Source organism: Coenobita brevimanus, chromosome 40 (assembly GCF_032717465.1).
Source record: "Coenobita brevimanus isolate Jiangsu-jjx chromosome 40, ASM3271746v2, whole genome shotgun sequence".
NCBI classification, from domain to species: domain Eukaryota; kingdom Metazoa; phylum Arthropoda; class Malacostraca; order Decapoda; family Coenobitidae; genus Coenobita; species Coenobita brevimanus.
The window spans coordinates 27,119,225-27,134,402 of record NC_136993.1 but is presented as its reverse complement, the minus strand read 5'-3'; the positions used below and the strand labels follow the sequence as shown (position 1 = coordinate 27,134,402).

Here is a 15,178-nt window from a genome sequence, read left to right as displayed (position 1 = left end):
CTACAATCAAAGCAAGATACTACGATTCTGCAAGCAACCTTCAGGCAGGTGCAACGTAACCAAGATCAGCTACAAGTTCGCACCATACAGCAAGAAACTACAATTATATTCTGTAAAAGAAACTATAAGCATCTCAAGAAGTCTACAATTCAACGATCAAGTAATCACAATCGAGTCAACAGTAAGAAGAATGAGTTTCGAGTGAGGGGAAAAAAAACAAGCAAGCAAAGAGCGAGAAGACTCGCAACCCACAGCCACCACCTGACCCCACACTTCTCTCCAGCCTACCCTCCATCTCCACCACCACCACGCTGATGCAGGGGTGAGCAGCTCAGATGACGGCAGCAAATACCAGAGCCCTCACTCACCACTCACCGTTACTCATCGTTACTCACTCATTACTCTCCATTACTCAATTACTCACCACAGCTGCCAGAGTGAGAAGTCGCTGTGCTAGTGTTTTGCTGAGAAGCTGACAACACCACTACAACACGTCAATCAACTAGTGTCTGACTACACTATCACCACCTGCACCATCACTAACACTATTCCCACCACAGTAAAAATTGTGAGTTACATTTCACTTCATTTATACAATACACAGTGATAGACACAGTGGTAGATACAACATTCTGCACAAACATATAAAACATGCTGTATAGTTTACGACTTACGTACACATACCTACTTCAATTATCTGCATAAGTCAGTCACTAAATACTTGCACCAACAATAACTATTATATACTGTATACTGTATATTCATTCATTTATTATAGCAATGTACATTTTCACTACATACAAGGCAAAACAAATTAAGTAGCTGATGCGCTATTTAGGGACCCGACGCCAATTCATGTCGTGGCATTAGATGTCAAGGGAAACATCTCAAACCATGATGAAATCTCAAAAGCACAGAGACTTGATCCAACATAGTCTAAAGTTATATACAAATTGCAAAGTTGCGATGGTATACAATTACCAAAGCTACATATACCACTCGAACAATTCACTGTAGTCAATAATGCCTTATAGAGGATCAATCCAGGACAACCAAACCATAGGACAAATAATAAACAATTAGTGGTACCTAATGAAATGATACCACAAGTATTAAGGATGATACACGATAGTTCACATGCAGGACATCCTGGCATGGATAGAACAGTTAGACAAGCCAGGCTGTTATACTACTGACCACCGTTACGAAAAGATATATCCAGTCATACAGACAAATGCGAGTCATGTGCGAGACACAAAGGCTACACAGTAACACCTGCACCTATAGGGCAATACCCTGTACCTAATCGACCGTGGGACATTGTTGCAGTTGACTTAAGTTACCCTTATTATACAATAATAACCAGTATCTATTCGTGGCAACGGACCACTTCTCAGGATATGTGATTTTAGCCCCAGTTAGGGATAAGACAACTGAAACAGTGGCAAGGGCAATCGTAGATAAATAATTATAATATGTCGATTCATGACCCCAAAGATATTAATAAGTGAAGTGATAATGGGGGTGAGTTTAATTCCGAAATCCTGCAAGAAATATGTAAACAATACAATATATAAAAGGTAAATGTCTTCGCCTGTCACCCGGCATCCAATGGGTTGGTAGAGAGACAAAAAAAATAAAAGTTGGATGTGTTACGTCACATTTTTAATGACAATTATGGAAGCTGTAATGATTGGATTCCCAGAGTGGAAGCTTCAATTAATGGAGCATTAATAAATCTGCAGGAGACACACCACATTTCATTATATACGGGACAGACAAACAACTACCTAACGAAATTCTGGAAGGTGAAAATTTACAAATATATAATAATAACGAATACAATAAACTCCGTTTGTATGAATTCCAGGATATACACAAAAGGATGAAGAAACAATTATATATGCCCAAGGAAAAAATGACGGAGTCATTCAATCGATAGGCAAAAGAATCACCTATCAACTTAGGAGACACTGTCTATGGTATCATTCACACTAGAGACAATAAACTATCAACTAAATTTGAAGGCCCATACAGAGTGATTAAGAAGACTGCAAACAAGGTAGTAATTAAGTCACTGTCGAGTAGCGAAGAAAAACTAATTCATGTTGATAATTTAGAAAAGGTTCCAAGGAATTTAGCCAGCAATTATGCAACCTCAGACACAACCGAAACACCGAACAATATTGGTGACAACAAACTAGAGGAAATCAATACACACAAATATAAATTAAGATCGCATTACAAGCGCACAAAAATAGGTGCAACTGTTACTACAAATGCCATAATACTGCATTTACATGAGCTAGGTATCGATTTAAACTCCTTCTATAAGTGAAACAACGATCAAAGCTATTGTTCTCCAAGAGCCAGTTGTATGCCCATCATCACTATCATCAACCACTGCATGACTGGATTAGCATTTTTTTTTTTTTTCGGTAGGAAAAGATTATGGGAACATAAATGCTGTCTAATATTACTACAGCAAGTGTTATAGATGACTGATTCATAATACAATTGATTGCTGCTATTGTGTTACTACTGTGTAATTATATGCATGTGTACACAATTCTGTCGCAACTTACAGTATAACATACAGTGTAGTTGTACAAAGTTACTACAGTTACTAAATTAACTACAATATTGCTTCAGTTACAATACCTACAATATTATTGCAGTTACTACAGTTAACTACAATATTACTGCAGTTACAATACCTACAATATTATTGCAGTTACTACAATTAACTAAAATATTACTGCAGTTACTACAATTAACTAAACTATTACTGCAGTTACAATACCTACGATAATACTGCAGTTACTACAAGTAATTACAATATTACTGAAGTTATGTAACAGTTAAAATACAATACAATTATGCACAATGCAATGAATTATGTAACAATACAGTTATTTAACAATTACAATATTAATTTAAAAAACAATAATGTAACAATTAAAATACAATTATGCACAATGCAATGCAATCATGTAACAATACAATTATGTAACAATTACAATATTACTTCAGTTAAATAATACAGTTACGTAACAATTACATTCATACAATGTATTTACAATGTTCCTACAATTCTGTATTACCAGAATCACCATACAAGTTAAGTGTACTATTAGGCATTATTATAGGCATAACTCGATATGTAATGTATTGACCTAGCAGTATTACCATTGCTAAGTATATGCATATGTCTGTTTTACATACATATTTATGCTACTATATTACTACAATATGTTATGTATTTATTCCATACAATGTATTACTACCATATATTTCTACAATATTTTTATGTCTGTACAATATTGTCATGAATATAATATCCCTTCTACATGCTGTCATAGGCCGCCAGCAGGACGTGACCGATCGATGTCAGGACTATACAGTATCATAAATAATAGCTAGTAGCATAGATGTAATCTAGAAGGTTAAGTCAGTCATGGCTAGGGCCGGCAGGAAACATCGTTTGCACATATCCCTTGATGAATGTGTAGCCTGCAAATCATGACGCCTGATATACACACATACACACACACAGATTTCTAGAACATTTGGGAACCGTATAATCCACGTGACAGAAGCTATCATATAGGAGAGAGAAGCAAGAAGTCAGGAGTTGGGAGGCTGGAGGAGAAAGTAGAGAGAAGGAATTCGGAGGCTGAAGAAGCGAGAGCGAGCAGAGGGGTCTAGACTCGAGAGAGAAACATGGTGGTCTGCGAGAAGTTAGCTAACATAAAACGCACTTGTGTTATACACTCAGTGTTGATCTTGAGCTTTTCCTTTTGAAGACAATAAAACTACATTCAACCACAGATTCATTTCTATCTTCTTCCGTCATCTACTACAAGTGAACTGAGGTTATCTCCTCACATATCTACACACTGTTACCTACAGCTCGGCTAAGACTACTATACAATCTATCACAAGACTGATACACATACATAATCGCCCACATCTGTATTCTTACTTTCAGTCTTACCCACTCAAACCTTGAGCCAAATGATCTGTACTCTCATATATTCACCTTCCGTCTCCTGCACACAATGGTTTATATTCCTTCACTTGCCCTATCATTCTCATCTACTTCCGCACATATATCCCATCCATTCTCCCACACTCTCACACTCTCACAGTACCATTTAGTCTCAGTTATTTCACATAATATGGCCACTTTTATATCCTCAGCACCTGAACAATCTCTCTCTCTCTCCTTCACCTCATCATTCGCATCCCTTACATTCCATGTCACAATCCGTATCATGTCCTTTGCTCAGTTTTTAGTTGTCACCTGTTGGTCAGTCCTGGTCCAAGGCTTACTGTTTGTATTTTTAGTTGTTGTCCTGGGAGGGGCACTATATCTCCGGCAACCCATTTGTTTATCACTTAGGGAACACATGTTCATTGGTTATAAGGTTACCATCCACCTTTGTATATATATATAAATATATATATATATATATATATAAATATATATATATATATATATATATATATATATATATATATATATATATATTGTTACGGAACAGAGAGAGATAATGAACACTTCAAGTGAGAATACTAAAATCACTACTGTTCCGCAAAGTTCCAGGTTCAAAACAAAAGAGTTAGGTAAAATAACAAGTTAAAGTTTAATGCTCAAACTAACAACTAAACATTCAGGACTCATAAGGATAATGAAATGACAAAACAGGTTACATATATGGTTAACTGCAACAGCCTCTATTAACATGAATTTAGCAAGAGCAAATTTATCTAAGTCAGCCCTGATAAATGAGAAAACCGGATAATGATCAGTTAAAGCAAGATATATTATTACAGATACAAAATATTATTAATAATGGCTGACGTCAAAAATTCTACATGAATCACAAAAACCTTACCAGGCCTTAGGCCATATAGTACAAGAAAAATGGTAACAACACTTATACTCAAATTATACAGCAGCTAAATGGATGGAGACTTCCTGAGCACTCACAAAAATAATAATACACTATACAGGCAAGGACAGAGATGTGAACAAAATGAGGAGTAGATCTAAGTGGCAATTAATGCAGAGACTGAGCTCATTATATAGGGGCCAGCAGAGCTTGATACAACTTGTAAGCAGGACGCACAAATGAAGCCATAGGGGACAAAGAGTTGACACTCCTGCTCTGAACAACAGAAAGAACGACTTACTCTACTATAAGGGGGAGAAGGGGGGAGTGAGGTAGAACATGCAAGGCTGGTCACTATGGAAGCGACGAGGCGAATCGTGATCAAACATGCAGTATACTGTACGTTAGAATTATACAAAGGATGATGAAATCATAGGCTATGTAACAATATATATATATATATATATATATATATATATATATATATATATATTTAAATATTTACCATCCTCATTTTTTCACTGGTGACGTCTAGGAAGCAGACTTCTCGATCGGACCCTTCAGCCTGTCATATAGTCGTACCGAGGTAATAGACTTCACCTACCCCGTGCTGCTGCAATACGCCATGATCCTTGGGGTAAGGGGCAGTCCTGAAGTCAGTCCCGGGGGATTTTTCCTACCACTCCAGCCTATGGTGTGGCTCGGTATCGCCATCTCCCTCTTGGCTCTTCCTACTCTTATGTACCTCCTCACCTACTGCCAACACACCGAGAACAGGGATGGTGAAAGTTGGCCAGAAGATACTTTTACTATGGTCCGCGTGCTGCTTCAACAGGGTAAGTGATAAAACAGTGGTTACTCTTTAACTTGTTTTTTGTATTGTTGTAAACGCCTGTTTGCCTGTTTTTACGGTCTTTTATATTCTTTCCTGTTACCTTAACACCTGGAACAGGGATGGAGAAAGCTGCCCAGAAGGGACCTTTACTATGGACTGAGTACTACTTCAACACTGTAATTGAACAAAACAGCAGTAAAAAGGCAAGTTTTAGACAGAGTAGCCACTCTTATCTTTTTCCTGGCTATTCTTACGTCCATTATCTCCTTTCTTACTGCTAACACACCAACAACGGGGTAGGAAAACTTGCAAGAGGATACCTTTATTACGGCTCCAGTTCTACTCCAACAAGATAGTCCTACAAGGTGTCGACTGACTACCATATTTCTTTTCTACTTTTTCCCTTGGTCATCCACTTTACCTACGCTCTCAATGTACACAAACCAATGAAAGGAGTGGAGAAAGCTGGTAAGAGGATTCCAAACTGGCCATGACAGTGCCACTAATCCTGGGAACTTGAACTAATGGAGGACCTTTATGTTCCCTGTATGCCATATCTCAGGTTTTTATTTAAGCAAGATCACAAAAAAAAAAAAAAAAAGTTTTGTCAGTTAATCTTGAGCATGAGAAGCTGTACTTGAGAATAATGCATTTGAAGTGCAACAGTGCTCGCAGTACACACGCCAGTACTTTCTGGACAAACTGTTTCAGGCTACCACTTCCCTTTTACAGTCAGTTGGATTAAAAAAAAGAATCCAAGGCTTATAGCCTGCAAAACTAGCTCAGTTTAGCTCAATTACTGTAGAAAGCCGAATTCAAGGGTGCTTCGTTTCACGATGAGTGGACACATTGCATTACATGAAGGACAGAGAGGACGAATAGGGTCTTGCATTCGAGGGATAGACGGGAGAGGAATACAAGCAGGAAGTTCAAAATAAGAAAGACTGGAATATTCATGCAGTCAGGTCCCCTACCAACACACACACACACACACACACACACACACACACACACACACACACACACATTCTAGAACAGTACTCCATATATCGGCGAATAACGTCTTGTACAGTCGGCCTAAGAAGTGACGACAGAGTATCCAGAAGTCTTCGGTCAGCGATAATGTACATACTCATCCTTAAATCTTTATGAGGAGAAACCTATTATGTAAAATTGTTACAGAAAACAATAAGTAAATGCAAAAGTCCAGGTATATTTCAAAATTCTAGGAATCAATTCGTTTGTTACGATAATTGAAAATCCTAAACGGAACTAACTGAAATTTCAGAACTATCGCTCAGGGACAGTCAGGAATAATTTGCGGAGTTCATATCTAGTATGTTAACACAATAATATTTTTGACAAAGCACCACTAAAAAGAAATGCACTTTAATAATCAATTAACATCGGTCATTATTATTATAAAATAGTTCGTGTTACAATGTTAAGGAATAATTTAAAGTCATTTATTTCCGTTTTATTATCTTAACCCCTTAACTGCGAGGCGTCACTTTCGTGACGCTTGGGAGCAAGGTGTAACTTGCAATACTTTGGTGATAGAAACTCCGTGTACAAACAGCTAGATAAGGAGTTTATTACAGGCTCACAGTAAAACAGTCTACCCGTGTCGGCTGTCTACTAAGAACTGATGCAATAACGCCGTCTTCAGGCGTGGGAGAGCATGCTGACCTAGCAAATTTAGTGGGGGCATGTATGCATTGGGGGGAAACATATATACATCGGGGGTAGACATATTGTGGAGGGGGTACACTACTCCCCCGGGTAGCTGAGATGGTGTCTCCTGACACCAGGAGGTAAATGGTGGGTGATTATAGTAGTAAGGCAGGACCGGGGAGGTTTGTACAAGGGATGAGTATGATACGGGGGCAGTAGGGGAGACATGGCCATGTTGAGGGGAGGGAATTAGAAGGATATATACATATAAGATATACAAGGAATAATAGGTACAAATCCAGTAAGGGTCGAAGGGATATATGAACATAATGGGAATTACACAATAATAGTTTGATACATGATAAACAAGGAGTAGATATGAGAATTCTATTGTTGTTCTTCCTTCATTTTTTTTTTTTTTTTTTTGTGGATTGTCTGTAGGACACACTGTCACTGAGTAATGCATGAAAGAAATACCATCATTTTCTAGTAGGCAGAGTGCTGTTCACAGTATGGTTAAATGTCAGATGGCATTGCTAGTCACTGAATGTGAGGGCACTAAGTACGGGGAGTTTCTACGTCGTGTGTAGGGCGTACTATGCCTGTAGCGACTCTGATTTCCTGGAGTTGACGTTCCATTTTTCTGACACAACAATGCACTGCACAGATGATGAGTAGAAAACCTATGAAAGCGATAACCACAGGGGGAAACACAACTGTCGGATGAACCCATGAACGGCTGAAGGCCAGAGAAAATTGATCCATAATGAAATCACTGTCATTGAGGAAGGTGAGCATGTGCAAGTGAGGGGAGGTGATGGTAATGTTGGCAGATGGTAGGGTTGAAGGCATGTCGATTGGTTGAAAGATGTCATAGGAGTGTTTACGAACAGCTTGGTGATAGCGAGTGGCGTAAGTGATGACGGACTCTGATTTGACGGTACAATAGTCAGGTGCTTTGTAGAGACCACTAGCGGGGATGGAGCGAACGGAAGAACCAGGACACATGATAGTGACAGAGAGGGGAACAGCAAAGAAGAAATACTGGACATGGTTGAGGTGAGCATGGTGGACCGGGAGGTCAGGAGCTGGGACAAAAGAACAGGCCGAGTAGATGGAATGGTTGCGAACTAAAGCAGACTCACAGGGTGTGGCACTGCTAGGGAAGATAGCGAAAAGGTGGGCAGCACAGAGACGAGAGGTCGGAGTAAGGGAGGAACATTGCTGGAGGTCTGTGGAAGAAAGGAAGGCAACGGAAAGATGATCATGGGAGAGGAGGAAATAGTCTGAAGGAACAGATACCTGTAGCAAGGAGTTGTTGAGGCGGAAAGGGAAGGGAATGATGTGGAAAAGGTTAAAGGTTATGGCAGAATGGAGAGGAATATGGACGACGACGTATGTAGTGAGAAGAGTGGCTTCGAGAACAGGATAATAATATTCAAGGGAGGAGTAAGGGAGGACTGGGGAGAGACCGAAGGTGGAGTGAGCCCATTCCAGGACAGAACAGAGAGCTGAGACAGGTACTAAGTCGGCAGTGACACGTCCATTGATAGCATCGACCAGGATACGAACCAAGGTAGAGACTTAAGACAGGAGAGAGTCAACGGCCAGTTGGAGATTATCCATGTTGAGTTTGAGGTAGAAGAACTGGGAGATAACGTTGAGATCTGAAAGGTGGCTTTGTAAGATATCGGTGAAATTGTTTAGAGTGGACGTGACTTCATTGAGTTGGGTTGTGAGCTTCTGTAACATAGTGTGTTGGATTTTAATGACTCGGCGTTGTGATTCTAGGGCTGAAGCTAAATGAACGAGATCAGATTTGAAGCCAGAAATGTCACGGGCTGTAGCAACGCCAAACAAGCCACTCAGAATCTCACCGCCGAAGTCGAAGAGACCTCGTTTCACACGAGAACGACCCACGGGTGTCTGAATGAAAAATGTGTCATTGAGCTCAGTGAATCTGTTACTTATGTATTGCAACTGCCAGGAGAGTGGGAGGAAAAGGTTATAGAGATACTCATTTGGGTTGTGTGTCCCCATGAGGGCCATGAGATGGTTCCTGATTCCGTGGAGCTGGTGCGCGTAGGTAGGTAGGGCAATGGCTACGTCGGCCAGGGGTGCAAGATCGTAGCGCAAAGAGGCGATGTCGTCGATAAGCATTACCTCGCCTCCCGAGCCGACCAAGGCCCCGGGACGTACTCCACCATCGTCCTGACCTGACCCAGACCCCAGGAGGGTCAGCACTGCCAGCAGGGAGATCGCTAACATCGTACCTAGAAAATCAGGGTAGAGTTAATGGGGGAGGTCGTGAAGAGGTTGATGGGCAGAGCGCAGTTTGGACCGATATTGATTGGTTGAGGAATGAGCAGGTGGAGATGGAGATGAAGGAGACTGAGGGATAGGGGGAGACAAGGTAGACTGAAGGATGGGAGGAGGGGAAGAGGGGGCAGGAGGTTGTGTAAGTGACTCTTCCAACATGAGGCCACGGGGTGCTCGCTTTAAGTCATCAACGTGGACCCATCTGGTGTCCTTAGTGGACAGGTCCTGGAGGTGAAATTTGTTGCCTTGTTGAGTGAGGACGCGGTAGGGCCCTGTAAATTTGTCATCCAACTTAGAGGAACGCGTATGGGAATAAGCAAAGACAAGATCGCCTACACTGATAGTGATAGGAGAGGCGGACTTATGGTGGCGCTGCAGCATGTCCTCCTGAGAGGAAGCCAAAGTGGATTGGACATACTGGTGGATTGTCTGGAAGTTGGCCAATTTTAGTTTAACATAATCATCCATGTTGTAGATGGGTTCTGGCTTTGAGGATAAGAGAGAGTATGGGAGGTCCTTGTCAAAACCAAAGAGGACGAAGAAGGGAGATTCAGCAATGGATGCATTGATGGAGCTATTGATGGAGGATGCCACTTGGGGAATCCAGTCATCCCAGGACGAACTATGGGAGCCGAGATGTCTGAGGCACTCTAAGATTTTACGGTTGTGGCGTTCTACAAGGCCATTGGAAGCCGGATGGTTAGGCATGACATTGCACTTACTGATATGAAAGTGGCGACAGATCTCATCGAGAAGGCTATTGTTGAATTCTGTACCGTTGTCAGTAAGAATGGTATGAGGGGTACTGAATGGGCAAATTACGTGATCTACAAAGGCACGGGCAATGCTCTTCACGGTCTTGTCGGAGAGGGGGACGAGGACACAGTAGCGGGAGAAGTGGTCGACCGCTACGAACAAGTACTCAGCGCCAGATTCTGTGAGAGGTAGTTTTAAGAGATCGATTGAGACAGTTTCCCATGGTCGTGACGGGATTGGGTATTGTAAGAGAGGTGCTGGTAAGCCGGTTGATCCTTTGTGGTGGTGGCAGGAGAGGCAAGAGTCACAGTGGGCATTGATATCGCGGCGCATGGTTGGCCAATAGTATTTGAGACGTGCTTGGCGCAAGCATCGGTCTTTACCTGGATGGGAAGCTTGAGGAGTATTATGAACAATATGAAGAACCTTCGGTATCAGGGCAGTGGGGACAACAAGTTGGCGTACTTCGCGATTGGGAATATCTTTGCCTGTTAGCAGTGTTTTCCTGTACAAGAGATCATCATCTAGCATGAACTCATCTAGTGATACTGGCAGAGTAGGAAAGGTCGAGGCATCGCCAGATTCTAAGAAATAAATGACTTTGGACCACATGGTGTCTTGGCGTTGAAAGTTTCGAACAACGTCTGACGTTAGTGTAGTGTTTTCAGTTACTTCAGGCTGCAGTGATGTTATAGCTGCTGCTACATGACGTGAGAGTGCGTCTGCGACTACATTCAACTTGCCTGGTACATATTGAAAAGTGGGATTAAAGTCCTGGATGATGACAGACCATCTAGCTAACCTACCTGTTAGGTTGCGATTTTTGAACAAATCACATAGTGGAAGGTGGTCTGTTTGGATATACACTGGATAACCATAGATGATATCTCTGAAATGTTTCGAGGACCAGATTACCGCTAGTGCTTCGAGATCTGTGACACTGTAGTTACGTTCAGCGGTTGTAAGGGTGCAACTAGCATAAGCTATTACGCTCTTCCTTGATGCTTCATCGAGTTGCATCAAAACGGCACCAAGTCCAGTGCCTGAGGCGTCTGTGCAGAGAAGGAATGGTGTGGCATAATAGCCACTGAGGCCCAGGAAACTTCGTACAGCGTCGGTAGTGGTAAGTTCTGGGAAGTTAATGATCGCCTTAGTTTTATCCTCATTAGTATGAATGCCTTGTGCATCTACGACATGGCCTAGGAATTTGATTTTCTTTCGCAGGAAGTCACATTTACTGAGATTGATTTTTATGCCTGCGAGCTGGAGGCGTTCAAAGACTTGCTGGAGTTTGGTAAAATGATCAGGGATGGATTTACTCACAACAATGATATCATCTAGGTAAGCAAAAAGAGAGTGTCCCATCATACTGCTGAAGACTGAATGGATAAGTCGCATGAACACGGAAGGAGCATTTCTCAGACCAAAAGGGAGTCTCTTAAACTGAAAATGTCCGGAAGGGGTGCTAAAGGCTGTAACTGGGCGAGAGGACTCTTCCATTTCGACCTGCCAGTACCCGCTGAGGAGGTCTAAAGATGAAAAGACTACGTTATTGTCACCAAGGGATTCTAGCAAATCAGTGAGGACAGGTAGCGGGAAACGGTCTGGAACGGTGACAGAATTGACCTTACGATAGTCGACTACTGGTCTAAGGTTGCCGTCCTTCTTTGGTACTAAGAAAAGTGGGCTATTCCATGGACTGACGGAGGGTTCAATAATGTCCTGGTCTAACATGTTCTGTACCATTTGATCTGTTTGCTTTCTCTGGCTGTGAGGCAATCGATACGCTGGTATGTAAATCGGATGAGTTCCTGGGAGTAGTTCAATCGTATGTTTGACAAGGTCTGTTCTACCCATCGGTTCACTGGGTAAGGCAACCATGTTTCTGTACGAGGTCAGAAGGTCGAGGAGTTGAGGCGTATGTTCTGGGAAATCTGTGCAAGTGAGATGTGAGAGCATATCGGGTGAATGCATCGGTGCAGATCCCGTAGAGTTAATAGTACATACACCGATTGGCGTATCATCAGTCTGAATAGTAGGAATTGAGGAATCCTGGTACACCTTTACGGCCGCTGGGTATACTAGGAAGTCTCCAATCTTTACACCACTTTTAAGTTTTAGTGGAGCATTTGTGACATTGAGCAAGTACAGGTAGCATGAACTGTCCTCTAAGACTGTACACCACGCTGACTCATAAGTCAAGCTATTCACACAACACGTCTCAGGTAGGGTTAGTACATCCACTCCTTCTTTCGCACCGGCAACACAAACAGAGACTTTGGTGAACTCATGCGGTAACAAAATTGTGCACGTATTCGTTACTGCACGTTTCGTCTCTGCGTGTTGGAGAAGATCATTCAGACTGTGTGAGGTAGGTAACTGAGACATGTCTGAGTCAGCGATAGTGTTGTCGGGAGAGGATGTAAGAGCCATTCGAGGGCTGAGACGAAGTATCAGGAGACATTGAGGAATTTATGTTCTTGCTCGCAGTCAGTAAAGGAATGATCTCTGTGTTCTCAGATGAGGAGAGTGGTGGTTTGGGCTGGGTTGGACTTTTCGGTAGTGATAGGGACAGAGGTAATTGAAGGACTGATTTGATCGTAAGAACAGGACGGGGATATTCCATAGTGTAAACCGGGAATCCAGAAATGTCTATACTACCACAAGCAGGTAATAATGCAATGGAATGTTGTGCCATGGTGGAGAAACCAATAAGGGCATCTGCGGGATACTGCAAGTCATTAGTGACATGAAATTCAATGAGGATAGGGGGCAAATCGCTGTGAAGTTTGACTTCAAGGGTGACTCTTCCCTTAACCTTAAACTCTGAGCCGTTAACACCGCATAGGCGAATGTCTGGTGGTTCTAGGAAACTGACGTGGTTGTGATGGCGATGAATAATTTGTAAGGAATTTTCGGAGATGAGATTTACTACATAGCCTGTGTCCAAGAAGAATGACGTTGGTATGTCATGACTGCTTCCGAGAATGACTAAACCCGAGGATGTTATGGGACCTACATGGTGGATGGGGAGTTGGGTTTCTGGTTCTACGTGATATTGGTCCGATACGGGCGCGGCGCTTCCCCCGACTGTGGGCGGTTGAGGTAACGACATTCCTCAGTGGTGTGAGTCATGCTTGATTTGTGGTATTTGCGGTGTGGACGACGTGAGTGGGAAGGCGTACGCTGTCTGGTTTGGGAGTGGGGACGTCTGTATGTACGGTTGCAACTGGATGCTCGATGTCCAGGATGACCACAGTACCAGCAAAGAATCGAAGATTGTCTGTTCCGTCGGGCGCTAGATTGATCACGACCTGCGGTAGGAGAGCGATGTGTGGCAGGTCTGCCGCGTGTGGTGGGACGGGAGCGAGATTGGTCTGGGGTAGTGGAGATTTGACAGACTGAGGAGGCCAAGGGTTGGGTGGTGCCCTGACGCGTGTAGTTCGAACCTGTTCTTTCATGAATGGCTTTAGTGACCTGAATAATTTTATCTCCTGGATTGAAACCGATTTCCAAGGCTAGCTCTCGCTGTTTAGGAGTAAGCCAGTGAAGGAATCTCAGGTAACCAATTAAGTCAGCAAAGTTGGTGAGTGAAAGCATTGGAACCCCATTCTTGTCTTCTAACCATTTCGTGCCTACCAGTAATTGGAGCATCTCGCTACTAGTTGCTTTCATGGCGGCGGCAGCTTCGCGGAGCTTGGCATATTGCGCTGGGATGTGCAAGTCCTCATCTAGTTGGTTTAGGAGATTAATGAATCCCATGAGAGACGCGGAATTTGAATGCTGGCAACAAAGGCTGATGAGTTCCGTACGAAAATCAGCAAAGGTACGAATGCTATCGAAATGTCCTGCACGGATCGCGGATCCGATGTCTGATTTACCGTGATGCAAGCGACAGAGGAGGTAAGCTACTTTGAGTGATTCCTCGGTAATTTGTCTATTATTTATTTCGGTTTCGACTTCTCTGAGGAAATCATAGACAGACCAAGTTGGGTCCTGGCCGGTAAATTTGGGACGATTGGCATCGTCGAGATAGACTGTGGAGGGTTGGCCATGGCTGGAAGGGCAGAAGTGGTGGGAGGAGAGGTGTGGGAGAGAGAGAAGGCAGTGGCAGTTAAGGGTGAGGAAGACGGGGGATGAAGGGAGGCAGGAGAAGTAACGACAGTGGAAGGAGTAGAGGAAGAAGAAGGGAGAGTAGAGGCAGGAGTAGAGGAGGAAGTATCTGGATTTACGAGGGTAGGACGGGTAGTAAGTGATTCTGCGGGAAGTGAAACGGGAGTCTCAGGTACAGGGCGGTGTTACTCTTTGCCACTTCGTAAATGAGTGATTGTGTTAGAGTCGGCAGACGGGGTATGAGCAGCTGATGTTGCCGGGTCGAGAGGGCTGGCGGTAAGCGGTTGACGTGGAAAGTATGACATTTAATGCGGCAATGGAAGATGAAAGGATGAAGATGGATACATAGGTGGAAATGTATAAATAACAATGAGAGAATGGAATACACTAGGTGTGAAAATGAATGAAGGTGCGGGCATGGATGGTTTAAATAAAATGAGAAGGATGAGATGGATAATAAATAACGTAGGTGAAGATGAAAACGGGGTAATGGAAATGAGATGGAATATTTACAATAACCAATCTGTAGAGAAAATCGAGGATAATCTCTATAGAAAGGAAAGATATACTATAGTTACACAGT

At 42.6% G+C, this 15,178-nt stretch overlaps 1 protein-coding gene across 1 annotated transcript in view; it reads left to right on the top strand.

Moving 5' to 3' along the window:
• LOC145397009 (putative glutamate receptor) overlaps positions 1 to 15,178 on the top strand; it is a 107,091-nt gene that overhangs the window by 42,291 nt on the left and 49,622 nt on the right. The window contains exon 8 of the mRNA XM_080270230.1: positions 5,434 to 5,734. Coding sequence (XP_080126356.1) covers positions 5,434 to 5,734 — 301 coding nt within the window. The remainder of the gene's footprint in view (positions 1 to 5,433; positions 5,735 to 15,178) is intronic.